The sequence below is a fragment of the Emys orbicularis genome, chromosome 8, assembly GCF_028017835.1.
Source record: "Emys orbicularis isolate rEmyOrb1 chromosome 8, rEmyOrb1.hap1, whole genome shotgun sequence".
NCBI classification, from domain to species: domain Eukaryota; kingdom Metazoa; phylum Chordata; order Testudines; family Emydidae; genus Emys; species Emys orbicularis.
Genome location: NC_088690.1, coordinates 56,106,810 through 56,134,123, shown reverse-complemented (window position 1 = coordinate 56,134,123; position 27,314 = coordinate 56,106,810). Strand labels below are relative to the sequence as shown.

At 51.0% G+C, this 27,314-nt stretch overlaps 1 protein-coding gene across 3 annotated transcripts; it reads right to left on the bottom strand.

The window, feature by feature from the left end:
- Positions 1-49: 49 nt before the first annotated feature.
- On the bottom strand, positions 50-25,067 carry NCF2 (neutrophil cytosolic factor 2). 3 transcript variants are annotated; one of them, XM_065409403.1, is made up of 15 exons: positions 24,894-25,067; positions 23,847-23,929; positions 23,045-23,153; positions 21,242-21,376; positions 19,981-20,088; positions 18,933-18,992; positions 17,442-17,485; positions 15,677-15,818; positions 14,400-14,456; positions 13,310-13,407; positions 8,950-8,978; positions 6,604-6,742; positions 6,412-6,523; positions 3,938-4,109; positions 50-694 (listed from the first exon to the last, which is right to left on the bottom strand). In XM_065409403.1, the coding sequence occupies exons 1-15, from the start codon at positions 25,065-25,067 to the stop codon at positions 597-599; spliced, it is 1,560 nt and encodes a 519-aa protein (XP_065265475.1). In that variant the 3' UTR covers positions 50-596. The 3 variants fall into 3 exon arrangements, with proteins under 3 accessions (XP_065265475.1, XP_065265476.1, XP_065265477.1); XM_065409404.1 differs by lacking the exon at positions 19,981-20,088; XM_065409405.1 differs by lacking the exon at positions 21,242-21,376.
- Positions 25,068-27,314: the final 2,247 nt, after the last annotated feature.

Below are 27,314 nucleotides of genomic sequence, written 5' to 3'. Positions count from 1 at the left end.
AAGGGATAGTAACTCTGATATGAGAAGAGGTGCCTTCCTAAGGGTTTTGAGAAATCCCGGCTGCTAGTCAGTGAAGGTGAAGCACTGAAAGAAGAGCCATTTTATTGAATGATGGAGCAGAAAAAAGACAGTCATGTTAGAAGGGGGAAAGGGAGAAGTAGGGTTGTGGAGGCTGACAGGTGACTAATGATGTGGCAGGATTAACCTGTCATCCTTCTCTCCTGACTGCCAGCTCCTTTTCCATTCTTGCTGGCAGTGCCATAAATAGAACAGTACTGCCCTCTTTGAGAAGCAGTTTCCTGATTCTTGCCAGAGGCAGAATAGATGTGGGGAGAGCTGCTGCTTCTCAAGTGGTCTAAAAGCACAACTGTTCAGGCAGGCCTGAGTAGCTGGTCTCCGTGCTGGGAGATGGTTCATAAACAAGGTGCTAACTGGGACATGTTTAAATAAGAGCTGGGGCAAACCAAAAGGTGAAACAAAGAAAATTAAGGCTTTTCTTACACACGAGGGTAACATTTCTGTATACAGTGGTTAATGAGAGGAGACCTGTTAAACGCTACTGTTGCACGTCCTGGGGTCCTCAGGCTTCTGTGGAATTAGATTTCAGGGTTTTCGGCATCACTTTTTTGAACAAAAGCTCGGGGGAAAATGCCCACCTTCCCCTTGCACTGGCCTTCCAACCACTCTTCATTCACTAGAAGATAAAATTAAAAGGAGACGCTTTTTTCGCTGTGGATAAGTTTATAAACAATGTCACACCCCACGAACCGAACAGTGCCTAAGAGCACCGTTAAGCTCCTCAAATGGGTAAATAGATGTGCTGAAAGTCAGACAAAGACGTGGTTAAAGAAGGAGGAACTGAAGGAGCCAGTGGACAGACAGGATGGACAGCTGCGAAGGTGCAAGTCGGAGGTGGCAACAAAGAATAAGCTGCAGAACTGGGAGAGACCGCAGGTATTTCTGAAACCACGGGAAACAAGCTTATAGAAGGAGTAAATAGAGCAGTAAGGCCTTAGGCAGATAGGAAAGAAAGCAATCTTGCTTTCTATTTTTTTAAAGGAAAAAAATTAATTCCTGGGACCTGACAACTGACTGGAAATGTGGAAGGGGAGATTATAAAAGTAGGTGGACACAGAAGTATTATCTTGGATACTATGGTGATGGGCACTAGTATGAAACCCTGAACGTCTTCCAGGTAAAATCAATAGCAATAGTGAAGTCTCTGACTCTCTCCCTTTCTGAGGAAAAAACTGATCTTCAGTGTAAAGTTGCAGCCAGTACCAGGCCGAGGCACAAAGGACAATAAGGGGAAGCTTTTCAAAGGCACAAAAGCCCGCTAAGTGCCAAACTGTCAGTGGGATTTAGGCACCAAACTGCCCTAAGTTCCTACAGACCGAGTTCTGGGGGGATGGTGGCCCTGTATAAAAGACGATGGAACAAACTTAAGGGGCAAAGCCAAATATGGTGTGACCAGAGCCTGGCACCCTTAGAGCTGCAAGCTGTCACTGGTCACCTCAGAGAGTACAAACCAGAGCAATAGAGATGAACGAAAATCAGCAAGTGTCACGATGAGAACAGCAGCTGGGGCGATGATGCAATGAATGGAGTGTTTGAATTTCCAAAAAATGAATGGAAGGAAGAGCCAGCTTTCCCAGGCAAGGACTCTTAGCTCAGTGAAGAGAAGCAGCAGGATCACAGGGCATTAGAGGGCTTTATCCTGTGCAGTGCAGGTGCCATCTGGGGTATATAAAAGCAAGGCAAAAGAACCTGAGTGGGATAAGGAGGGAGTGTAGGAAGACAAGACCCTTCATTAATGACAGAACCTCTGTACTGCCACCAAATTATTCCTGCCTTAGAGCAGGCATAAGATCTAAAGGTCATATATAGCTACAGGTCTTGTATACTGAGGGATTCACTAAAACCCATCTCTCCTGCCATGCTCATTCTCTGCCAAATCCGCCCCTCTTCCAACCTGAGCTCTTGAGGCAAGGGAGTGGGCACACCGGTTCAGGACAGAGGGCTGAGCCTAGTTCTTATCCTTATCTGTGCCTGCTGTAGTCTATTCATAACTGCACTGGAGCATACCAGCCTTGTCCTCCCTCTGTGCTTCATGCACAGACTGAAACAGTCAAGGCCAAAGTATCGCTGCCAGCAAGGCCCACTGCACATCCTCACACCCCATAAAGCTTGAACTGTCCTGGAAACACCATGGACTGGTATTGGGAAGGATCAAAGGTTCATACAAAATTCTATCCTAAACCAATCACTGCCAGAGAACAGTGCAGCGAAAAAGGAAACTGATTAGGAGAGGGCCTGGGGAAATAATTGAGTGGCTTTGTTCCAAAGGTGGGGGGTGATAGCAGGGGCTGAAATGGCCACCCTGGTTTTTTCCTTTCTTTCAAAAAGGAAAACAGATGTTGAGAAAGTGATTAACAAACTAGCATGTCTCAAGCAGGATAGAACTCAAGGCCACGTGAAGTCGGCTGAGCTTGGACGTGTAGTGTGTTTAAAAAAGAAAAGGGCAAAAACCGGTGTGGCAGTATTTAATAGGTGTGGGACAGGGCTGCTCTGAGGTGGATTGGAAAGGGAGGCCTGGTAACATCCAATACTGTTAAACCTGGAAATGAGGGTAGAACTGGAGGATCGGTGTGTGGGCTGAACTTTTGCTGGGGACGACTGGACTAAAGCCAAAGCTGGACTAGAGAGAACTAGAAACCATGTATAGACCCTAAACCCTCCTTAGCCTGCTGCTTCATTGGGTTAGTCAATTGGCTGAAAATCCTGCTCACTTCCTGTGCAGCACATGGGACAGAAGCTGCCCTTACCTTAGCACAGGGGTCGGCAACCTTTCAGAAGCGGTGTGCCGACTCTTCATTTATTCACTCTAATTTAAGGTTTCGTGTGCCAGTAACACATTTTAACGTTTTTAGAAGGTCTCTTTCTATAAGTCTATAATATATAACGAAACTATTGTTGTATGTAAAGTAAATAAGGTTTTTAAAATGTTTAAGAAGCTTCATTTAAAATTAAATTAAAATGCAGAGTCCCCCGGATCAGTGGCCAGGACCCGGGCAGTGTGAGTGTCACTGAAAATCATCTCGCGTGCCGCCTTCGGCACACGTGCCATCGGTTGCCTACCCCTGCCTTAGCAGGTTTGATCCTAAGGCCTTGTGTATGGTAAGAAAATTTGCAACAGTGTAAACAAATTGATGTAGTTACTGGTGCAATTTTTTTCTCTGTATAGACAAGGCCTAAATGGGGGATCTCTAGAGTAAAGGGGAACCAGGGACTCATCTTGCAGGTTTCAGATTAAAAATGCCCATCTCTTGGAGGTGGGAAGGAAGGAAGGCATCTTTCTTATCTTCTCCCACACTTTCAACCTGCAGGATTTGAGCATTATCCCCACAGCCCTAAGACCACACCCAACAGCCTCTAACCAAGCTTCTTTCAGCAAGCTTGTATTACTGCAAAGACCAGCGATGGTAAAGTGTCGCACGCAATGCTGGCTTTTGCAGCAAAGGGATTACTCTCTGCAGGTTGTAAAGTAGAGAAGCCTGTGCCTCAACCAGGGGTGCGGAAGCAGCTGGAAATAGGGGAGTTCTACTGGTCTCGCCTGCTTGACCCAATATGTGGCTGAGCTGACAAAGCACAAAATGCAGGGTGAGAACAAACAGATTGGGGAAGCAGCCGGAGAAGTTCTCAACTGACTCATCTATGCCCAGCAGAAAGGTGACTTGCTGAAGAGCTACTGTTAGATAACAGCTGGCTGAATTAACTTGCAAGGATTTTTTGTCATGGTTTTTTGGAGGAGCTGGATATCCAGGACACCCACTGAACTCAATGGGAGCTGCTGAAGGTGCTCAGCACCTCTGCAATCAGGCCAGTGCTCCTACCAGAACTGGGGGGCCCAGTCCAGGTCCCAGCAGCATAAACCTACCTTTGGATAAAATGAGTATCACATCTCCTGCCTGGAACTCCAGGTCCTCGGGCTGGATGGCTTCATAACTGTATCGAGCTACCACATGGTTTGCTTCCAGCTGTTGTGGTGGTGTCTTCTGGGTACCCTCCTTAGCTTGGCCATCTTCCCCTCTGGGTAAATCTTTGTCTCCCTAATACAGGAAACAGCCTGTTGAGATGCCGCTTGGTGTTTCCTTTAATGTGCATGTCTATGTAAGAAAAGCTACTGACTGAATTTCACAGGAGGAGCTAGCAATGCTCTTACCCTGTAAGTTTACTTGTGTGTCAGATGAACTGTGTATGTCTTCCTCTATCCAGACAGACCCATTTGGTAGTTCGTGGGCAATGTAATTATCCTATATCTTATCTACTGTACCTACGGGGGGCGCTGTGGCCCGAAGGCGGGGGGAGGGGAATAGAGTGTGCACTCTAATGCTTTGTGAAGCATGCTGAGGTCTTTGTGTGAACGGCATCACAGAAGTGTAAGATACTAGGAGTGGGACTTGGGCCCTTCTAGGTTCACTTGTAGCCAGAAGCCTGGCTCCCAGGCTCCTGCTGTGAGATCAGCCCAGGACTCAAATAGCCAGTGAAGTGGTGGGCATGGCCTGCACTCACTGATCCTCGCCTGGTACAGCTGGGTCGAGGGGGCTGAGTTTGTCTCCAAGGCAGGAGCAAGAAATCAACAGCTGGCCCACCAGGGAATCTACCCATGCATAGGGGTCAAACCCACCCAACCTCCCTGGGGAAAGCAGCCATTGCCAAAGCCCCTGAAGTGTTAACTGCCCCCCGCCTCCGCAAGTCTGCACTGATGTGACAGGAATGGCTTATGGGGAAACACGGATGGGCATTGCTTCTGTCCCCCTCTGACGCTCTGCAGTGTGCGTGCTCAGGGGGTAAAATGCCTCTCAGAGCTGTTCCTGCAGCTCCAGCAGCTGGCTGAGTGCAGCAGGAGGCCAGGCTGTCCTTTGCAGGACATTCGATCACCACTGAGATGCCTGGGTTCAAAGCCAGGCTTCTCTCCACCCTTGCACTCCTCATCAGAGCTAGGTTGTGCCTGCCTTTGTGTTTGACGGTTACCTAGGTCACCAACAGATGCAGGGCATACAGGGCTGGGTGCCTCAGTAGCTCGACTCATTTCACTAGAGGACTGGGGTTGTACACAAGGTCAAAGAAAGGTCTGTGCAAAACCAAAGGAGAATGAAGTTCTCTTGCTTGGGCCTTGCTGCTCGCCTTGCTCAGCACAGGTACCTGCTCCACCATTCTAGGGATGGGATGAAATCTGGAGTGGAACTGAGTTCTTGGGGAGGCAAGTGGAAGAGGGCTCGGAAGGGCCCCCACCACCAGAGAAGTTTAAAGTTACAGCCTCCCGCAAGGGCTCTGGCATTCTCTGGAGGCGCTGTCTTTAAAAATTCAAACCAGCCTCTGCACTTAGCCACTGCTGGGAGTGGGATTGCTGGGGGGCTTGTTCCAGGGAGCTGCCACCTGGCCCCCAGCGCACTTTGCAGGCTCTCACCCCAGCAAGCCTTTTGTTCCTAGACTTTCACACAACCTCTTCCCGCTTAATGGGCTATCCAGTCCTTGAGAGAAGGCCTGTGCTGCGCCAAGTGTGATGGTCCCCTTTGCATTTGAGACCCAGGCACAGCAGTGGCCTGGGGTGGGGTGTTCCAGCCTGTGAATGACGGGAATTGCAGGGTAGGTACGGTGGAGAAAGGGGCTGATCGCTCGTTTTGAGGGGCTGGCTTCTTCGAGATGCCCCCCTGCACCTCTGGCCCTGCCTTCCAGTTCCTGGTAGCTGGGGAGGGATGGGCGTGGGCTTGTCATACAGGAGCCCAAATCTGAATAAATTGGGCCCAAATTTAGAGGTGAGCACAAGCTGATACAACTTCTAACTCCCTGCCCCAGTGCACACTACCCTGGCTCAGAGTCATTCCGATTTAAGTGGTCTCTCACCCACGTAATGCCCTGTCATGCACACAGCCCCCCTCTCCACCCCCACACACTCACACCACCTCTGAATGCCCCACTGATTCCAAGAGAGTCCATGCCAGCGTAACTGGCCAGGAGACAGGAATGTACCAGACTGCATCTACTTTAGCAGACAGCTTCTGGGTCCCGGGGTGTAAGTTACACCAATGGGTGCTACCTCAAACACACAGGTTCTCAAACTTCATTGCATAATGACCCCCACACCCAGGCTGCATATTTGAGGGCCATGGGGAGTTTTACACCACTTTACATAGCACCTTTGAGTTTGGCCCTCAGCTCTGGATTTACCACATTCTCTCTATTACTGTCCCTCAGACTGAATGACTTTCAAATATCATATTTGAAATATTCTCAAATACTGTATTTCTCTCCCAAATTCAGCCAGCAGGAGTCCCTGCTGATAAGCTAGGAATGCTGGTGCCAGAAGCTGTCCACAGTCAGTGAGCATTAGAACCCAGGGTTACTGACCTCTGTGACGTCGCACCACAGTGTCAGGCAATAGTCCTTAGCGTGACTCCATACTGTCTTCATGCTGTCCTCGCTCAGAGTTACCAGCTCCTCACTCTCTGCAGGCCGGTACCTGTGCCATACAGGAAAATTAGCGTGAGACCAGAAGCTCCCTGAAGATGAGGATGATGCTGAGACAGGGCAATAGCTCACCTCAGTTTTGTATGCTCTGGTGTGAGCTCCAGTTTCTTGCACACCGTGTCCAGGAGTTCGCTGTAGTTGATTCCAAGCTGGACTGGTATTGCTACTGTGTACTTGTAATGCACCTTGAGAACATATGGGCTTGAGGTAGCTGATCCTCCATCCTGCAGGGGAAAAGTGGAATTGAACGTTGCAATCTGCACCACAGAAGCCTTATTGTATAAATACAGGTAGTTATGACTCATTAAAAGACGAGGAATGAGGCCTGCAAAAATCAGGGGGCTGGCATGGAAACGGAAACCTTTCGTCTCTAAGCCACTGGTTCCATTCTGACCCAGGTCACCAGCAATCTGCCAGCAGGGAGTCTTAATAGCTTTTCCAGCAGGTAAGTGTCTATGTCACAAAAGCCACCATCACAACTAAGGCTTATTGGCAAACACGGTGGCAATTCTAGGAGGGAAGCCAAGCCACTCTTGACCACTCTGAAAGCAATTCACTCTGGCCAGTCAGGGCACGCTAGTGCAGCTGGTGTGAGAGAGACTTGCATTGCCCTGGCTGTGCAGGGAGAGGACAGAGGATACCTCTCCAAAAGCTACCCCAATCATTAACTTACCAGCACAGTAAAAAGTCAAAGGATATGCTTGGATGCATTGACAGTCTTAGATCCTGCTGTCCAGCTGACCCGCAGCCTGGCTATTACTTTTCAGAGAGGCTATTAGTCTAGAAGGTGACAAGCTCAAAAATGTTGCTGGTTTTACAGCAGTTGCTGGTTTTGCAGCACTTGCAAAAGCGCAAACATTCACCCCAAGGTACAATAAATGCTTGTGTATATGGACAGTATGTATTCCCACTTCAGTGGTTCCTCTCCACAAGCACACAGGGACATCCATTACCTTTGCAGCTTCTTGCTGCTCTTTTCCAGAAGTACCAGGACCGTGAGCTGAATGGAGAGCAGAGGAAAAAGTAGGTGAATGAACTCTAAGCAGATAACTATTGTCACTCTCCATGCAAATATACGCTCAGATTCATGGCAGCCCCCTCACCCCACATCTCTCATTGCATCAAACAGTGACAGATAAGCACATTAGCTTGTTGCTGCTAAAATGAGTGAAATCATTAAAGTGTCATTAGGTTTTGCCGTTAGCACCTCATTGAGATGAATGGAAGCAACCCAAATTTCTATGACTCAGGCCAATAACACTGCATCATCTACACTTGATTTCACATTTTAAAGGTTATTTTTGCAACCATAGGGCATAGAGACAGTATTTTTTTAAAACATAAAAGCACAAATTGCTGGGTAACGTAACATAATCTGCACTGTGTGGCTATTCGTGTGGCTGAGTGAGCTCCTTAACCACTGGATAGTGCACCTAGCAGAGGAGGTTGGTTCACACTGTAACAGTGGATGAAATTTGTCAGACTTGCTCAGGGTTCAGTTTATAATGGTCTCTCCGAGAGGCTGAGGACTTGACAAGACACTGTAAGTTCCAGCACTAATGGTAGCCAAGTTAGCGCAAGTGGCAGAGGTCTGGATTTTTAGAATGGAAGGGAAGTTAGACTCCCTGTGTTTAGACTGATAAACTAATGATCATGATGTACAAACATGTATGCAACTCTCGTCTCTCATACCACTTACAGTCTCAGCTCAGGGTTTTGGATCTGTGAAGATCTGTTAATGTGTGGACTGGGAGTCAAACCTCCTGGCTTTTGTTCCCAACTCTGGCCCTGCCTTGTTGTGTGACCTGGGGCAAGTCACTGGGGAGTTCCCATAACTCCAGGTGCTCAACACTTTTCAACTGATCTCTCTGTGCATCTGTTTCCTTCTCTGTACACTGCAGATAACTCTTAACTCACAGGGGAAAGGTTAAACTCATGGGAGCAGATCCTCAGCTGGTGCAATTGAAGTCAATGCAGCTATGACAGTTTATGCCAGCTGAGGATTTGCCCCCTGGTTTGTTAATGCTTTGACACTGGAAGGCATTACAGAATGGCCAGCGCACCAGGGTATTCAATATGGTCCCACTGCGAGATTTATGCTCGGTTTTAAGGATTTTGCTGGGCTACAGAGCCTGCTGGATGTGAAGGTTCCCTGAGCCTTCTGACCCACAAAGGGCTAATTGGTGTGGCTGTCAGCTCTGCTAGCATTGCTGACTGTTACTCTGCTAGTGTCTCTGAAGTACAGATGACTGGAAGAAAGGAAGTCTTTTTTTCTGGGAATTTTTAAACACTCCAGACATTTTTAGGTTTTTATGAAAAATTTAACAAATTGTTGGAAAAACTGATAAATGCTCAAACTAACTCTCATTCTGAAAGAGTGCCATTCTTGGTCTTTTTTCATTTAAAAAAAAAAAAAACTTTCGTCCATTTCTTTAGTTCCCTCCTTTCTGAAGGTGGCTTTGTTTGGCCGTGGCCTTTGAAAGTGATTGCTCTGTTCCAAACAAGACAGCCAGCTGCCAGTGTCGTGTCCCTGTCCGACACCTGATTATGTTCACAGACAGCTGTGTCTGGCTCTAAAGCAAGTTCAGATGCAGCTGTTTCCACCTGCCCCAAGCCACCATCCAACCCAGTGCAAAATGGCCCCTCTGCTGACAGTCTGAGCAGAGGGCAAGGAGTGATATGGTAGAGGTGGTTCTCCGGCTCAGGATGGAAGCCTCGTTCCAGAGCCTCTGCCTACCCTGCTGCTCCTTGGTTCTGCCTGTTCTGGGGCCATGCAATGCTTCATTCACCAGCACAGCACTGCCCACGATCCAGTTCAGACTAGGGGATTGGTGACTGTTCATTGTCAATGCTTTATGGGGGATTGGCTGTCAATAGCCAGGATCTTGCAGGCAGTGGCTAATGACCACTTAGTTTAGAAGTAAGCTTAGGTGTTTGTTTCCAGCTCATGTTAACCTTCGGAGACTAAAAAGCTTATGCCACTTCAGGAGTTGCAGCTTCTTTAGAGGGCAGGGGGAAATTAAAGTTATGCTGGATATATGAACAGGGTTAAAAGATTTAGAACATAAACCTGGCCATATTGGGTCAGACCAATGGTCCATCTAGCCCGGTGTCCTGTCTTCTGCCAGTGCCCAGTGCCGGATGCTTCAGAAGGAATTAACAAAACAGGCAATTATCAAGTGATCCATCCCCTGTTGTCCACTCCCAGCTTCTGCCAGTCAGATGTTTAGGGACACCCAGAGCATGGGGTTGCTTCCCTGATCATCTTGGCTAATAGCTATTGATGGACCTAACTTCAATGAACTTAGCTAATTCTCTTTTGAACCCAGTTATATTTTTGGATTTCACAACATCCCTGGGCAAAGAGTTCCACAGGTTGACTGTGTGCTGTGTGATGCGGTACTTCCTTATGTTTGTTGTAAACCTGCTGCCTGTTAATTTCATTGGGTGACCCCGGTTCTTGTGTTATATGAAGGGGTAAATAACACTTCCCTGTTCATTTTCTCCACACCATTCTTGATTTTATAGACCTCGATCATATACCCTCTTAGTCATCTCTTTTCTCAGATGAATAGTCCCAGTCTTCTTTAATCTCTCCTCATATGGAAGCTGTTCCATACCCCTAATTTTTTTTGTTGCCCTTCTTTGTACCTTTTCCAATTCGAACATTTTTTTGAGATAGGGTGATCAGAACTCCACACGGTATTCAAGGTGTGGGCATACTATGGATTTATATAGGGGCATTATTATATGTTCTGTCTTATTATCTATCCCTTTCCTAATGGTTCCTAACACTGTTAGCTTTTTTGACAGCCGCTGCACTTTGAGTGGAGAACACATCTTCAGGTTCCCTGAAGACCTCTGCTAAGACCATGAGGCAATGTAAAAAAAAGTCCCACTGCAGAGTCCACTGAACATAAGAACAGCCATACTGTATCAGACCAAAAGTCCATCTAACCCAGTATTCTGTCTTCCGACAGTGGCCAATGCCAGGTGCTTCAGAGTGAATGAACAGAACAGGTAATCCATCAAGTGATCCAATCCCTGTTGCCCATTCCCAGCTTCTGGCAACAGAGGCTAGGGACACGATCCCTGCCCGTCCTGGCTAATAGCCATTGATGGACCTATCCTCCATGAATTTATCAAATTCTTTTTTGAACCCTGTTATAGTCTTGGCCTTCGCAACATCCTCTGGCAAGGAGTTCCATATGTTGACTGTACGTTGTGTGAAGAAATACTTCCTTTTGTTTGTTTTAAAACTGCTGCCTATTCATTTCATTTGGTGACCCTTAGTTCTTGTGTTATGAGAAGGAATAAATAATACTTCCTTATTTACTTTCTCTACACCCATCATGATTTTATAGACCTCAATCATATCTCCCCTTAGCCGTCTCTTTTCAAGCTGAAAAGTCCCAGTCTTATTAGTCTCTCCTTATATGGAAGCTGTTCTATGCCCCTAATAATTTTTGTTGCCCTTTTCTGAACCTTTTCCAATTCCAATATATCTTTTTTGAGATGGGGCGACTACAACTGCACTCAATATTCAAGATGTGGGCATACCATGGATTTATATAGAGGCAATATGATATTTTCTGTCTTATCTGTCCCCTGCTTAATGATTCCCAACATTCTATTCGCTTTTTTGCCTGTATAATTGGGATTATGTTTTCCAATAGGCATTACTTTGCATTTATCAACACATTTACATTTGATCCTGATCCTGATCATCCAACTGCAGGCAGCCATCCAAAATTGCATCAAATGAGGCCAAAGATGGTAAGCAGTTTTTTGCTGTCTAATACAGGGGTTCTCAAACTTCATTGCATCACGACCCCCTTCTGACAACAAAATTACTACATGACTCCAGAAGGGGGACCAAAGCCTGAGCCCGCCCGAGCCCTGAACCTCAGGTGGGGAGGACCTGTAACCTGAGCCCCGTCACCCAGGGCTGAAGCCCTTGGGCTTTGGCTTCGGCCCTGGGCGCAATGGGGCTCGGGCTTCAACTTCAGCCCTGGGTGGTGGCGTGGAGCTCAGGCTTTGGCTTCAGTCCTGGGCCCCAGCAAGACTAACACCACCCCTGGCGACCCCATTTAAATGGGTCACGATCCACTTTGGGGTCCTGACCCACAGTTTGAGAACCGCTGGTCTAATAGAAAAGCCATTCCAACATTAGAACCCCAGATTAGGATCTTCTAGGGTGCCAACAATGTCTCAAATCTGGTCATTCAGACACAACGCTCCCCACGAGATGGTTCAAAGGGTTTGGAATGAACACGCTCACTCATCCTCTTCTCCTCTCAGCCTCACCCTCCACCAGCCTGGCCAGCTTTAAAAAGTGTTAACCACTGTGTCTTAGCACAGCTGAGTGCTTCTGGTCCAGGTCCAACAGGGCTGCTAGCAGCTGACGCCTTACAGCACACAGCTGCTTTCCACTCTGGGGTCAGAGGACGCTGTCTTTGGGCTTGGCGAATGGGACAGTTTCACACCTTCATTCAGCAATTGGAGCCCCCTCCTTCTCCTATCAGGCAAATGCTGGAGAATAGTGTGGAACTGGGGACTCCAGCAGCTTGCAGTGAAGTCAGCCACTGCTGCTGCAAACCCAGGTCCATCTTAAATGGCGCAACATACAGTGACAGAGTGTACAGTCCCAGACAGCCCCAGGAAAGGCAGGCAGCAGCCTGCTATGGGATGGTCTTGTGCTGATTTCCCTGCACTGGGAGGTGAGTGAAGTGGGTTTAGTTCTCAGCTCTGCAAGCTTGGACAAGATACTTAATTTACTCTGTGCCTCAGTTCCCGCTCTGCAGGATGGGGACAACAGCAACGCCTTTGTCTGACTTGTCTATTGAAATGATAAGTAGGGAGTTCGGGACTGTCTGTACAGCACCTCGCACAATGGGCCCCTGATCTCAGTAAGCGCTGCTCGGCACTACCACATCACCAATTGTTCTCAGTAACGGTGTCTGTGTGCGCGCACACTGGGGGTGCAGCATTCACCACAGTCCAGACAGCCCTTAGCCAGGCACACTGAGGATCTTTTCTTCTGAGGGAGTAAAATCAGCCTGACTGTCCATACGAGATGGAATTGAAGGTTCAAGCAGCTTTTCAAACACGGCCCTCGTGCCCCCTGTCCCAGCTGCACTGAACAAGCAGTGGGAGTCTCTGAAAGCCCAAGCAGGGGCCAAATAATTTGGAGCAGGGTTCAGAGCCCTGGGAGAGAAGCCCACATTTAAAGCTAAAGCAGCAAGATTGGGCCTAACAGTCCCAACTAACCCCTCAAAGGCAGTGAGTGTCCACAGTGGGCAGCCTGCAAACCACGAGCATCTTCCTCCCAAACACGCCCCGCTTGTACCCAGATGCTGTGCCAGCTCTGGACCCTGACTTTGTACTGTTCCCCACCAGTGAGACAGGATTTAGGGTGGGAGGTTCTTAAGTGTCCACGTGATTTAGGAGCACACTTTCAAAGTGCTTCTAAGTGACCTGAAGGCTTGTGACAATCCAACCCTCTGTTCTTCTAGTCCATCACCAGCGCTATGCCATATAACACTACAAATGACTGTCCCCTGCTCTGGCCTCTCTCTACTGCTCCAACAGCAAATAAGGGCCACACAAGAGCTGCAGCTGGCTGGGACGAATTCCCCCAGTGCAGATACAGCAGAGCAAGGGTATACTGGGGGCTGCAGGAAAGAGGGGGCACACCATCAGATAGGGTGAAACTAACACCGAGTGCCTGTTCCCACCAGCTACTGCTGTCTCAGTGATCCCCAGGTGCGACGGTCACTGACCTGGTGCTGGAGACCTGGGCTTTTCCGGAGCGGTGGAACTGGGTGGGGCAGGGATGTCCAACTCAGCAGGGGTTTCCTCCTGTGAAGGATGTGACTATAGTTAGTGTTACTATCAGCCGGGGGCAGCACTGGGGAGCTGGGGCCCTGCTGTCCTGCGTGTGAGATTCCCTTTTAGTACACCGGGCAGAGCTGCTGCTTTGGGATCTTGGGTGGTAGGATCTGGGCCTCGCATCCCTGCTGGGACTCACTGGCCACAGGGATCTTGGAGGGGTGGTTTGGGTAGCCCTAGCTCAGCTCCCCACCATGTGTGATAGTGCTGCAGTGCTGGGTGGTACCCCTAGGGGACAGTGTGTGTATGGAGGGAACTGCCTGGCAGACCCTCTACGTCTCTCAGGGCTGGTCCACACTACCCGCCCAATTCGGCGGGTAGAGATCGATCTTCTGGGATCGATTTATCGCATCTCATCTGGACGCGATAGATCGATCCCAGAAGCGCTCCCCCGTCGACTGCGGAACTCCTGCTCGCCGAGAGGAGGAAGCGCTGTCGACGGGGGAGCTTGCCTGCGCCGCGTGGACCCGCAGTAAGTAAATTTAGTTCGATCTAGGAAACGTCGACTTCAGCTACGCTATTCTCGTAGCTGAAGTTGCGTTTCCTAGATCGATCCCCCGCCCCAGTGTGGACCTGCCCTCAATCCATTCAGGTCCTGATGGAGAGCAGGGTGATGAAACACTCGGTTTCCCAGCAGCGCAGGCAATCCCTGGCTACCACGCTATGGACCATGGGATCCGCATCTACCGAGGTATATGGACATTCATGAAGGTGGGGTGCCTTGGTCATCCTGATTTGGGGGAGTCCTTGGTGCTCCAGGAGCAATTCATGCAACCCTAGTGAGCATGCAGGGCTGGAGAGCATGAGGCAGTGGGCGCTGGGGGGTGCTGCAGGCAGCTGCCCCTGCATACAGTAACAGTCACAGCGCTGTAGGCTCTGGTGAGCTGCAGCATCATTCTCCTGGTGTGAGACGCCACTCTGCTGGGAAATATCTATTCCAAAGGGGCTGCTAGTGTGCCAGCCTGGCTTACCCGGACCTGCGGCTGGTTCTGGAGCTCCACGGCCTCAAGGTAGTTACAGGGGACAATCCCTTTCTGTGGGGAGGGGAGAGACACAGACAAAAGCAGGAGTGGTTAGGAGGAGACTGCGATAGCATTACGCATTAACATATGGGTAGAACCACAGGCTGGGAAGGAGCAACTCAACCATGCCCATCAGTCTGGGGGTCTCCTCTAAACCTGTAGCCTGGAAGGGCAGCTGCTGCAGAGTTTAGATTTGTTTCTTGTGGCCTCTTCCAGTTCAGCGAGGTGTCTGAGCAGCCTAGAGCTGAACCTACTGTCCCAGGAGGAGGATCATCTAAGAACAGGGAGCATGCCCCCCCTGCATGGTATCTGATCAGATAGCAACCAACCTGCTCTTGGTGGCCTTTCTCAGACAGCTCGCACTTCTGTGTCACGGAGCTAGCGTGGGCTGACACAGCTTGGGGCTAGTGCCCGAGACTGCTTTCATGTGAGGGATCTGGCTGCAGGTGCAACCTCAGGGCTCTTGCACTTCGGGGTGAGGGATGCATCTGAGGGCAAGGCGGGGCTTGGATGGCCTTTTGAAGGTCACTAACAATTGATGGGGGGAGGTGCTGAATGAGACCAGCTGTACAGGAAGGAAGTGTGGTCAGGCCTTGGAGGTGAGAGCCTGGCATCCTCTTCCTGGCTCTGCCACTCGCTTGCTGCTTCACCGTGGGCAAGTCATTTTGTGGCTTCCGCTTCCCCACCTGTAAAACAGGGACCTCCCAGGGGTGGCGTGATGGGTACTGTTAAAGTGCATGGGGTGCGCTGTAGAAATGCAGGGCCGAGGGAGCAGCTAGCGGGGATGCAAGGAACAAGTTATGGATCCCACAGTGAGAAGGTGGGTGGAAATGCCCTGCAGGGGCCAGACAGCTTGAGGTGGGGCTGGGGCGGGTGAGCAAGGCAGTCTGTGTTCAGATGCTGGCTGATGGAATTAGAGGATGCCAGGAAACAGCTCCCTCAGGGAGCTGTAGCAGGGAAGGATCCTACCAAGCCTAGAAACATGTCTGTGTTTGCAGCACTTTGCAGGCTGCAGCGAGGACCCTAAAGCACATGGGTCAGGTACCAGGCCCCAGCAGAAAAGCAATGACATACAAAGCAACCCAGCAAACCCACCCAGCAACTGGGGCCTGGCAATGCCCCATAGAGGTCAGTGGGGGCTTTGGCATTGCCTTCAATGGAGCAGGAGCAGGCCCTTAGCAAGTGCCAGCACTGGCCTGGCAAAGCCCGTGTGTGGAATGGGCTCTAAGTACCTTCCCGTTGAACATAACGGTGGCCCAGTTGTCCTTCCCCTTCGTCAGGACAAAGACAATGTTTCCCGGCAGGACTTGCAGCTCCTCTGCGGTCTCGGGCGTGAACTCGAACAGCACACGGTGAGGCTCCCCTTCCAGGGCCCTAGATGGGGAAGCAATGGCTGGGTCAGCTGGGAAGAGTGCTGCTGCCTTCCTTAGCTTTGTCTTGGATCTTTTGTTCTCCTGGGCCTCTCCCCTCCTCCCTCTGTTTCTAGTGGCTGAGGCTGTCACAATCACTATGTCAGAAGAACATCGTCCTCCCTCACCCTATCTGCTCATTTTACTCCATTAGCTCTGCAGTGGGAGAACAGAGAGCAGGATTTTGGTCCGATGCACCCCTCACCGTGGTATCGAAGCACCAAGTACATCATCCCCATATACCTCCAAGCACTTTACAAAGCAGGTAAGTAATAAGTATCATTACCTGGCTCCATTTTATAGATGGGGAAACTAAGGCACAGAGTGGCAAAGTGACTTGCCAAAGGTCATTCAGGGGGTCAGTGGCAGGGCTGGGAAGAGAGCCCAGGATTTCTGGCTCCCGGTTTAATGCCCCACGCTGCCTCCCATAAGCAAACTAAGAGCTGATTGCACAGTGTCCTCCAGGCGCTGATATGAGAGGCAGCAGGAATCCTTGACTCTGGGAGCCCGGGCGCCGTTTGAGGGCAGTAATGAAACTGAGCGTTTGATCTGCAGAGGGAGTGCCTGGGAACTGGAGTCGGTGAAGGAATAAATATGGCCACCCCACAAGCCCTTTCTCTGAATACAGCCAGGCTCCTGTTTCCCTGCTTAAGCCCCTTGTCACTTTAAGCCTTTTATCTATGGCAGTTTTCAATGTGTGGCCTTTCACCTGAGGGAGCTGCAGTGTTTTCTCAAGGTGGGAATACAAGCACTGTGGCTAAGGAGAGACGAGGAAGGCGAGAGCAATCCTGCCTCTCTAGTATCAGAGCAAAACGCACTGTAGGACTCCTGGAGACAACTGAGGGCCTGTCAGCGTCCTGTGCTCTTCTGCAGCGTGTCTTCACGCTGCCTGGGGATAGCTCAGGTTAGGAGAACAGGAAACCCCTCTGCTGCTTCAGCACAGTTGGTACGTAAAGCACGAGGCTGGGGGAGCTCAGTTATACAGAGTAAAGAGCAGCTGGCCGCAGCGCTCTGGTAAAGAGCATGTGGTTTTCCATGGCACTTCAGGGAATCATAGGTTGAGCCCCTCTGAAGGCAGAACTGCATATGATTGCCACTAAATTAGGATGGAAGTTGCTAGGTTAGGCAAACAGAAATGTGATATTTGTGCTGTTGCAATGGGGCTAGTGTCTGATGCCATCTCTCATCCTCCCCCCACACGCAGTCTCCTCACTCCTTCCATCGCTCACTCAGACTGCATCCCCAAAGCACACGGGACAGTAGATAGGGAGCTGAACCTATCTGGCATTACAGCTGTAAGTTACCGACTCCTGTTAGGGGTGGCATCGTTCTGAATGCAACCAGCACCAGAACTGGAGGAAATCCAGTATCCAATATAGAGCGAGTGTGCGTGTGACATGGCCAGTCTGGGAGCTGTAACTGCACAGAGCCTCGATACTGGGACAGGTGCTACACACATTACTACTATTCTGCTTTTATATAGGACCAGTCATCTGAGCCTTGTGCAGCACCTTGCATAAACTGATGCCTCCCACCCCCCTACCCACCCCCAACTTTGCTTAACTCCCCTAGACTTTGTTTAACTCACCGGAGGATTTCTGGCGTCTTTGGTCTGGGTGGAGGGCCAGGCGTCTGTAAACAAACAAACAGAACCTAAATAATCCTGCTGGTTTCATCTCTCTGCAAAAGGAATCCCTCCAGGCTCCTAACACATCTCTTGCCCTTCTCGGGATGTTTCCTTTCTCCTAATATAGACCAGCAGTTTAATACTGGCAATGGCACGATCTCTGTTCCCTTCTCAGTGCAGCCCAACCCTTTATTTGCCCCCAGGACCATTGCTGTGATTTGGGCAGCCAGCTCAGGAGATGTTCATAATGTCACTTTGGCTCATTCCCCTAAGGGTCTGTCTACACTGCAATTAGACACCTGCGGCTGGCCTGTGCCAGCTGGCCTGGGCTAAGAGGCTGTTTAATTGCAGTGTAGACGCTCAGGCTGCAGCCTGAGCTCTGGGACCCTCCCACCTTGCATGGTTCTAGAGCCCTGCTCCAGCTGAGCCCAAACATCTATACTGCAATTAAACAGCCCCTTAGCCCAAGCCCCGTGAGCCCGAGTCAGCTGGCACGGGCCAGCCACAGGGGTCTAACTGCAGCTTAGAGAGACCCTAAGAGGGCACAATTTAACCCAGAGCCCATTCAGCCACTTCATTGTTTGTTCCAATATGCAGCACCATGCACTCACCTGCTCATGAATTTCAGCTGCCATCGTGATGCTTAGCTTTGCTAGGCCCTTCTGCAGCACTACACAATCTCCTCTAGTCTTAAACCAAATCATTTTGGATCCTTAGCCAATTTTACCACCGCTTCCAAGAGCTCTGCTACATTAAATATGGTCATACTACTGAACGGTAGGGAAACGTGCTATCAGCCTCTTGCAATAGTGGGAACGGCCCACTTATTCTTGCAGTGGAGCTGTTTCAGTTCACAAGAGAACATACACCTGCTGGCCCTGTGGTTACCTCACTTCCTTGATAATCTTTCAAGGAACTTTAATGAAAGCCTTCTGGTGGCTCACGAGTCTGAACAGGTGGAATGGCCTGAGAAGCAGCAAATGACAGCTGAAGGCCTAGTGGGGAGGTGTGTTTGTCAGGAAACTGAGGCTGGCAGGAGGGAGAGAGAAGGAGGGAAAATAACAGCTGAACCATCCGGGTCTTGTTGGATTTCCTGCAAGTTGTTGAAAATCAACTTCACACGCAGGGTGTGTGGATGCTACAATCAGGTGTGACTGCCGCATGCGTGGACAGAACCAAACGAGCACTGCTCTAGTTAGCTTGCATCACAGTGGAAGTGACGCCACAGCAGCACGGGTTCTACAGTGCCACCCAGGACGCTGGGTGTGGGCTGGAGCAGCTAGCCCGGGCTGCCGCCTGTGCCATCACTGCTGCTGCTGTTCGAGCTAACGAGGTCAAATCTAGCTGCTGTGTCATCTGTGATTGCAGTGCAGACACGTGCACACGTTCTCTCATTGGCAGCACTTGCTGTATTGTGCTAAGCACGTTACGACGCACCCAATGCTGCCTCACCTGCAGCTGAAGCGGAGCAAACCCTGAAAAACTATCCTTGTCGACGACAGACGCCACGACCTGCAGACAAAGAGGGGAAAGGTCGTTACTTGGTTCTTCTCTGGCTTTCCCCAGCTCCCACTCCCTCTCCTGCCCCCTTGCTCCCACGCTTTTGCTTGCTACTCACTGTAATCTAACCTTCCCACGGCCCTGACTCTCCGGCTTTGGAAAATCCCTGCTAACTGCTCCAATTCCCATGTATTCCTGACCCAACCGCCATGGGGGCCGCTGTTCCTCTAGTGGTTCTAACACCCAGCCCTGGTTCAAGAGCAGCCGTGTCTTCAGGCTAAACACTTTTAACTGCGCTGCAGGGCACCTGAGCCTGCCCTCTCCCGGGAGTGAGCTCTCAGGCCTGAGCCTTGCCCCTGGAGCACTGAAAGGGACACTGGTGGCTTAAAATTCAGCTATATTTGTAGCCTGAGCTTCTCAAAGCAGCTGGAGACAGCTAGGTTCCCAGCTCCCTTTCAGTGTGATTTTGGTCCTTAACTCCCTTAGGCTATTTTGAAAATCCTGGCCTTCGAAACCAGACGCCCTTACGTGCATTACTGACAGCCCCTGGGAGCACTGGAGCTGACAGGCTGTTGGTTGGCTGATCTGCTTTGCACCTCAGCTGCTGCTGGTTTATTTTCTGGCTCAGGCAGTGGCAAGGGAACGAATTGGCCATTCACTTCCCGGTTCTCACGGGCTAGGTCAGTGCCGCAGTGTTTGGCTCTCACGCACTGAAGGGGGCCTGAAAACATGGTCGCACACAGGCCAGTTTTCTTGTTTTATTCATGCAGCTTCCAAATTTTAAAATGGATTTCTACTGATTTCCCTCCCCCTACAAGTGGCTGAGTCCCTCAGGGCAGGGACATCTGCAATTCCCTGTTCTCCTCTGTGCTGCCAAGACTCAGCCAATAATAAAGAAGTAGTGATCCCTAGGCAGAGGCCAGCGAGTTGGCTCCTCTGACCCACAGCCCAACTTGAGAAAACAGCATGTTCATTCCTCCCCCTTGGATGAATTTCCTACCGTAGCTTTTCCCAGGTAATCCTTCTTCTCCAGCTGAGCCACTTGCTTTTCATTTGGCCTAAACAGCTTCCCTGGAGGAATCGCCACCGGCTCAAAGAGTCTATGCTTCTGCAGCACACAGAAATCACAGTGCTTTTCAGGGATACGTGGGGAGAACACAGCTTGCTCCAGCATTGCCTGTCTTCTGTCTTTCTGTTTAACTCTCTCCATGTAAACTCAACCCAATTGCCCCATTTGTGTCGACGCCAGCTCCCCCAACCTCACTCAATCCAGCCACCCCCTCCCCACAATCCCCGCTCAATCCAACTGTCCCCTGCCCCACAACCCCACTCAATCCAGCTGCCCCCTCCCCACAGCCCCTGCTCAATCCAACCACTACCTCCCCACAACCCCCACTCAATCCAGCCGCCCCCACCACAGCACCTCCTCAATCCAACCACTCCCTCCCCACAACCCCCACTCAAGCCAAACGCCCCTCCCCACAACCCCCACTCAATCCAGTCACCCCCTCTCCACAGCCCCTGCCCAACCACTCCCTCCACACAACCCCCACTCAATCCAGCCGCCCCCACCACAGGCCCTGTTCAATCCAACCGCCCCCTGCCCGCAACCCCGCTCAATCCAGCCATCCCCCGCCCCACAGCCCCCGCTCAATCCAGCCATCCCCCGCCCCACAGCCCCCGCTCAATCCAGCCAGCCCCCGCCCCACAGCCCCCGCTCAATCCAACCACCCCCTGCCCGCAACCCCCACTCAATCCAGCCACCCCCTGCCCGCAACCCCCACTCAATCCAACTGTCCCCCGGCCCATAACCCCACTCAATCCAGCCTCTCCTTCCCCACAACCCCCACTCAATCCAAGTGTCCCCCGCCCCACAACCCCCCCTCGATCCAACCGCCCCCTACCCGCAACTGCCCCCTCCCTGCAACCCCACTCAATACAACCGCCCCATGACCCAGCCCCTCCCCACTCAGCCCGACCACCCCCTTGCTTCAACCCCCACTCCCCACAAAAAAAGCCCACTTGGCCCAACCATCCCCTCACAAGCCCACTCACCTGCAAATCCCACCGTCTACCCTGAAACCCACATTTCCTGCAATATTTCTCAGCTTTTTCTGCTGCTCTTGTAAAGTCTCTGATCAAGGACAGTTTCTCGCCTTCCTGGAATTCAGAGCCTCTCTCATCCCTACGGGTCCCTAGCTTTTCAGTGTGAGCCTAGATAGGAAAAGACCCACTGAGCAATCCCTAGAGTTATTCTTTACCAAGATGGCTTCCATCGCCCTGTCAATCTTGTTGTGCCGGGGCTCAGTCTTCATGCTTATCGCCAGCGTCAGATGCTCTTCAGCTTTTCTCCAGTCCTCCAGCTTAGCATAGAGCAGGGCTATGTTATACAACACCTGCAAGGTCGACAGGGAGCAGAGAATGGGCGATCTCCACTGACCCACTCCCACTGCAGAGCAGTGGCCTACGCCAGAGGGGAGAATGCAGACCTGCGATGGCCCACGTTACTGCATATGGCACCCGCTGCCTGAGGACGCTGCTGAGGGGTTTGCTTGTCCTTGCATCCCAAAGGAGGATCCAGAAAGCCTCTCTGAAGGCAATGAGGTGGTGTGTTTGAGGGGGGAGGAGAGGACTTGCTTCTCTTTGTAACGATTCTGCTTCCTGCTTATAACCTTCCTAACAATGATCACGCTCTTTACCCAAGGGCCATGTGACTTGCCCTCACCAGGGCCAACTCATCTCCCTTTTCAGGGGGATTTGGATACAAAGAGAAGCTAGTTTTACATCTCTAAAGTTACCGGTCCTAGTGAACAGTCTTCAGTAATCAACCCCCTATGTCCCTACGCTCTGCAGGCCAAATCCTGACTTTGTCCAGCTCTGTGAGGCAGAACCTGCCCAGCTGTGAACTCCTGCTTTGAATCCTCATGGGATTTGAATCCCAAGGGAGTCTAGGGAAGACGCCCCTTTCCTCCAGGGGTGGTGTCTCCACACTGCCTAATTGCCAGATGATAATCAGTAGGGCCCTACCAAATTCACGGTCCATTTTGGTCAATTTCACAATCACAGGATTTTAAAAATCATAAATTTCACGGTTTCAGATATGTATTTAAATCTGAAATTTCACAGTATTGTAACCATGGGGGGGTCCCAACCCAAAACCGAGCCATGGGGGGTGGGGTGGTCAGAAGGCTATTGCAATACTGTGACCCCCTTACCAGTCCTACTTCTGTGCTGCTGCCTTCCGAGCTGAGCAGCTGGAGGGAAGCTGTTGGTCAGGCACCCACCTCTGAAGGCAGTGCCACTGCCAGCAGCAGCACAGAAGTAAGAGAGGCAATACCATACCATGCCACCCTCACTTCTGCTCTGCTGCTGGCGGCGGCTCTGCCTTCAGAGCTGGGCTCTTGGCCAGCAGCCGCCACTCTCCAGCCGCCCAACTCTGTCAACTCTGGTCTTCCCTACAATAGCCAGATTTCACAGGGGAGATCAGATTTCACAGTCCATGATGCATTTTTCACAGGCATGAATTTGGTAGGGCCCTAATAATCAGGGTAGAGAGGATGATGTGTCAGGGAAAGCAGTGCTGCCCCGGTCTCCCACCACGGTGGTGGTAGAGGTGGGGCTCATCCCTGACTGACTGACAGAGAAGAGCCCAGGCTGCAGACAGATCCTCAGCTTCTCACCCCAGAGCTGAGTCCCCGGGAAGGAGTGTGGCCCTAAGCCAGCCCTCACTGGTTATCACGAGGTGATCTCAGTCTTTTTTTTAACCTAGGAACCACAATATCATGCACAAAGGATTGTGGGAGTTTGGTCATGGGGGTGGAACTGGTGTTGCTGGGTGAGGTGGGGCTTGTGAGACAGGTGCATGTGCTAGGGGTCCTACCAGCTCTGGGATTTTGCTGCTTTCTCAGCCGCTGTGCTGACTGCGTGTCCCCTGGTGACCCACTTCTCTGTTGCACCCACTGGCTGAGTGGCGCTGGGTTAGCAACCCCATTCCTTCACCTCCCATGGGCTTCCCAGCTGCCCTCGCTTGTCTCAAACACTCCCAGCCCCTGCACGCGCCTCACCTCACAAGCAAACAGCCTGAATGGCAGCCCCAGGATCTTGTAGTCTATCAGCAGGTTCCCTCGCAGCAGGGCCAACACCTCTTTAAAATCCTCAATGGCCAATTCGTAGCTGTCGAGCAAAGAAAGGTGATAATCCATCAGGGCACGGCTCTGTGCTAGTCTGGCTGCCTGTCAACCTTCAAGCCCACAGAGTCCTGCTCTAGCCCTGAGTTGCCCTAAGATGACCCCGCCAGCCGGCAGAATACTAATGGCCTTTTACCATTACCCAAGTCCTGGGGCTGTTTGGAGTCATTCACATGAGATATGGCTGCCTCAAGGGTCTCAGATGTCAGAATCTCTTGGCGCGAGTGCGTCCCCCTCCTCCTGGCCCATCGCAGTTTGCCAGCCCTAGCACTCTGAGGTCTGTGCCTCTCACCTCCATCCACGCTATTTTCAAAGCCACAATCAGTGTTAATAGTATTGTCATTGCCCTAGGCGCTGCACAATGTGAGAGACAGGCCACGCCCTGAAGGTTTTAGTTGTGTCTCTCCCCCATTGTCTTTGTCTTTTTGGGGGGGGTCTTTAAAGACACTGGGGTATTCCCCAGGCTCCCATACCTGTTCTCAACCCACTAGTCCTCTGCCTCTAAGCAAGAGAAAATGTTTAGCTTGGGAGGTGTACCCCAGCCCCAGTTACTCACCTTTGGCATCACAACAGGATTGACTTGCCAAATGACTGTTCTCAGCCAGTTGGGAACCAGGAAATGGCTCTGCCTAGAGGCAGCATGAACCCCCCGATTCTGGAGAGTGCGCCCAACACTTACTTCTCTCTCCTGTAAAACACTGTCCCGCGCTGGAAATAGGCCACGGCTAAGTGCTTGTCACGGTTAATGCTCCTGGCAAACGCCTGCAGAGAGCAGAAGGTGGTTCATACACGGTACAGACAGACTGGCAGAGAGCGGCAGAGGGAGACCCGGCCATTGAGTGCGAGGCTAGGGATCAGGGAGGAGTCCTAGAGCGATGCAGAGCAACGGAACATGCTGTGGAGAGACACTCGCCCTGGGCTGGGGTGAGGCATGAGGGCAGAGCCACCAGGGAAGGGGCTAAATGAGGAGTGAATAAGAAAGGGGAACATGGAGAGAAGCAAGACAAGGGAGGGGTTGCCTCCTCCCCCGCTGCCTGTCCCTCTGTTATATGCCTGCTGTATTTCTCCTGACCAGTGTTTCTGATGCCCCAAGTGGAGACCAGAGGTGGTCAGGAAATTGTCGGGAAAGGCCTCTTAGGTCCACGGTGGAATTTCTGGACCCCCCACAGCTCTCCAGTATAGCCAATAGCCGGGTGGTTAGGGCACTCGCTGGGAACTGGAGAGCTAGGTTCAAGTCCCTGCTCTGAATCAGGAAAACCATTTCCTGCCTGGATCTTGCTGGGACCCATGCACTAGCTGAATTTCAGTAGGGCAGAAGGAATGAACTGGGTGAACTGATGCACCGTAGTTGTCTCCCTGTGTCTTTCTAACCAGTTGCGTTATCCCTGCATGTTGATGTGTTCCACTCGGGGATGCTCCATATGGCCCCCTACATTGGGGTGTCAATCTCCCCTCCTGCTCCCCCCGCACTGCACCCAGTCTGGCCAGTTTGCCAGCCACCCCCTTGGACTTGTGCTGAGTGCCCTTCTGCATGTCAGGCTACAGATCAAGCCAGGTGTTGGACCTACTTGTCTGCAAGTCGTCCCATCGGCCAGTCTACACTCCTTAGTCGCTCCACGTTTCAGCAGGTCTGTCAGCCTGTCTGGCAGAGCAGTCTGGGCTTGTACCCTGTTGTATGTCAGTCAGACTGGCCTGTGAAAAGGGGCCAGTAACAGGAGTGACTCACCTGCTCTGCCTCAGCCAAATTCCCCAGGATCAGGTGGATGCAGCCAATGTTAAAGCAGAGTTTGGAAGGGGGGTTCTGCACTGAGGTGAAAGCATCCAGCGCAGCTGTCCAGTCCTTGCGGTCTGTAGCACACACTCCCTCGTTCCACAGTCGGATGGTCTCAGCCAGAGACATGGTGCAGCAGCGGCCTGCAGTGGAGTAAAGACGGCCTCCCCTGGCTTCAGCCCTTCTTTGCTCTTTACAGTCACGAGGCCACTCTGCACTTCTCCTGCTTGTACTTCTGTGTTTCCTCTGGCCCTGGAGCCAGCAGTGTCGCAAACCAATCAGGAAGTGTCCCCACTGGTAGTTGCTGACACAACCCTGCTGAGATGGGGAAGTACAGCAGATGCTGGCCAAGGTGAATTATTTTTCTTAACACATTCTTGATGTGTCACTCTAAATCCTCACCCACTGCTGCCCCTCACTTCTTTAGACTTTGCTTTCCAGGGATCTTCATCTGAAGTCATGTGGGCCCGTCAGCTGGATGTTTGTGACTGGGGGATTGTGCTTGTCACAGTGAGTCTGTCAGTGAACTCGTGGCTGAGTCACAGAGCACTGACAGTGCATCCTGGAGGAATTAGGGAATCAGGACTGCTCAGTGCAGTGCCAGGATCCCCCTTGAAAGGTAGCCTGCAGTGTCTCCACCGTTTCCCAGGGCAACTCCTAGCAGCAGCTTGGTGCTGGTTGCACCCTCTTCTCTGCCCTCCAGGAGTGGAAAGGGGAAGTGCAGCCCCTCTAGCAGGCTCGGAGGTGAAATGCTGCAGTGTGTTTGCAGCAGTCCTGGGACAAGGCCTGTCGGTGTGGCTTTGGCTGAACTGAGCCAGCCTGCAACGGCTTCTCCCCAGACATTAAAATTCTAAAACTCCTGTTTTAAATCTGTTTTTTTCACATTATCCCTCTCCCAAAGAACCCGCTCCAACTACTGCCTTTTGACTGCCCCGGAAGCTGACACCCTCAGCCATGCAATTACTACAGTCCCATGACTCCACCTCTCCTTCGTCCTGTGCTTCAAGTGCACCTGTCCCATCGAGAGCAGGGCAGACAGGATCTTTCCAGAGCTTTGCTCAACCGCATGCAACTTCTTTCTACATGGGAAAGAATTGTTTCTTCTCCTTTTTCTGTGCATTGTGTTCTTCCTGGCTCAGGTACTAGTGTAACGCCGACAGACCTCGGTTGTCGGCAGGTAGGATTGAACTGGGGACCTCTGGAGCTTAGTGCATGAGCCTCTACTGCATGAGCTAAAAGCCACCTGGCTGTTAGCTAAGGCTGTAGAGGAGACTCATTTTATCTCTCTCCCGCTAAGTGGTCTTGGTGCCACTTGATGGGACAGAACACCACACCCAGTAGGTGTGTGGGTTACACTAGCTCTGTCTGGGCCTATAGGTTTCCTCACAAGACAAGAAAGGCAGGGCAGCAGATTGACAGAGGTCTTCAGAGGCTGTGAATTTGGCCCCTTTCACCAGCACTAAATTGACCGGAAGGGAGGCAGTACGGACCAGTGCAGAGAGCATTAACCTGGGAGTCAAGTGACCTGCATTCTGTTCCCAGCTTTGTCGGTTACTGTATCTCTGTATCCTTGGGCATATTACTGTAGCTCCATGCCTCAGTTTCCCCATCTTTAAAATAGGGATATTTATATTTAGCTTTCTTTCTAAAATATTGTGAGATCAGGGGATACAGAAGAGCTATGTGTTGTTTTTAAAGCTCCAGCAACTTGGCTACAGCCTAAGTAACTCTTATGCAGCCAATCCTGTTGGAAATTCTTTTGTCCGATTTCTGCTTTTGAGAGTGGGTGGCGGGGGAAAATCTGTACTCCCGAGAAACAATGACTCATTTTTAATCAGAAACACAATACAAAGCATCTCCAACCCGCCAGCTCTCTCTCTCTCTCTCTCTCTCTCTCTCGCCTCTGGCTCTCAGGTTACAAGCTGAGCCCCTGTCAGCATCTACTCAGGCACAGCCTGCTCTTGTGGGATCACTATAGCAACCCCGAGCAACACAAAGGGGACTGTGATCTTCTTGTGTCTCAGGAAAGGCGAAGTGAAGTCTGCGAGCAGGTGAAGTGACGTGGAAGGAAAGGAATGGGAAAACAAACTTTGTAAGTATGGAAACTCTCCTCTGCAGGGCCTGTTGTTGTCTTTTGTACAAGAGTAATTTAAAACTCACGGACAGTTCTTGTTTAAAATGGACATTTAAATGCTCAGAGGCAGCAAACCCTGCTCCCTACTTTCTCCTTCCCATTCCTTCAGTCTTCTGCCTCTAAATATATGGCAGACTGTTATTTCCTGGAGCGTTTCACACTGGATTACAGATCCCAAAAGGCACTGCACTGGTACTTGGGAGCCCTCGGTTCTACTCCTGGCGCTGTCACTGACTTGCTCT

Coding starts and splice junctions, on each gene's coding strand:
- NCF2 (XM_065409403.1), bottom strand. CDS start 25,067: ATGTCTCTGGCTGAGACCATCCGACTGTGGAACGAGGGAGTGTGTGCT. Junction 17,486..18,932: donor TTGCTCCGCTTCAGCTGCAG/GTGAGGCAGCAT, acceptor GTTTGTTTACAG/ACGCCTGGCCCTCCACCCAG. Junction 13,408..14,399: donor AGCTCCAGAACCAGCCGCAG/GTCCGGGTAAGC, acceptor CACTAACTATAG/TCACATCCTTCACAGGAGGA.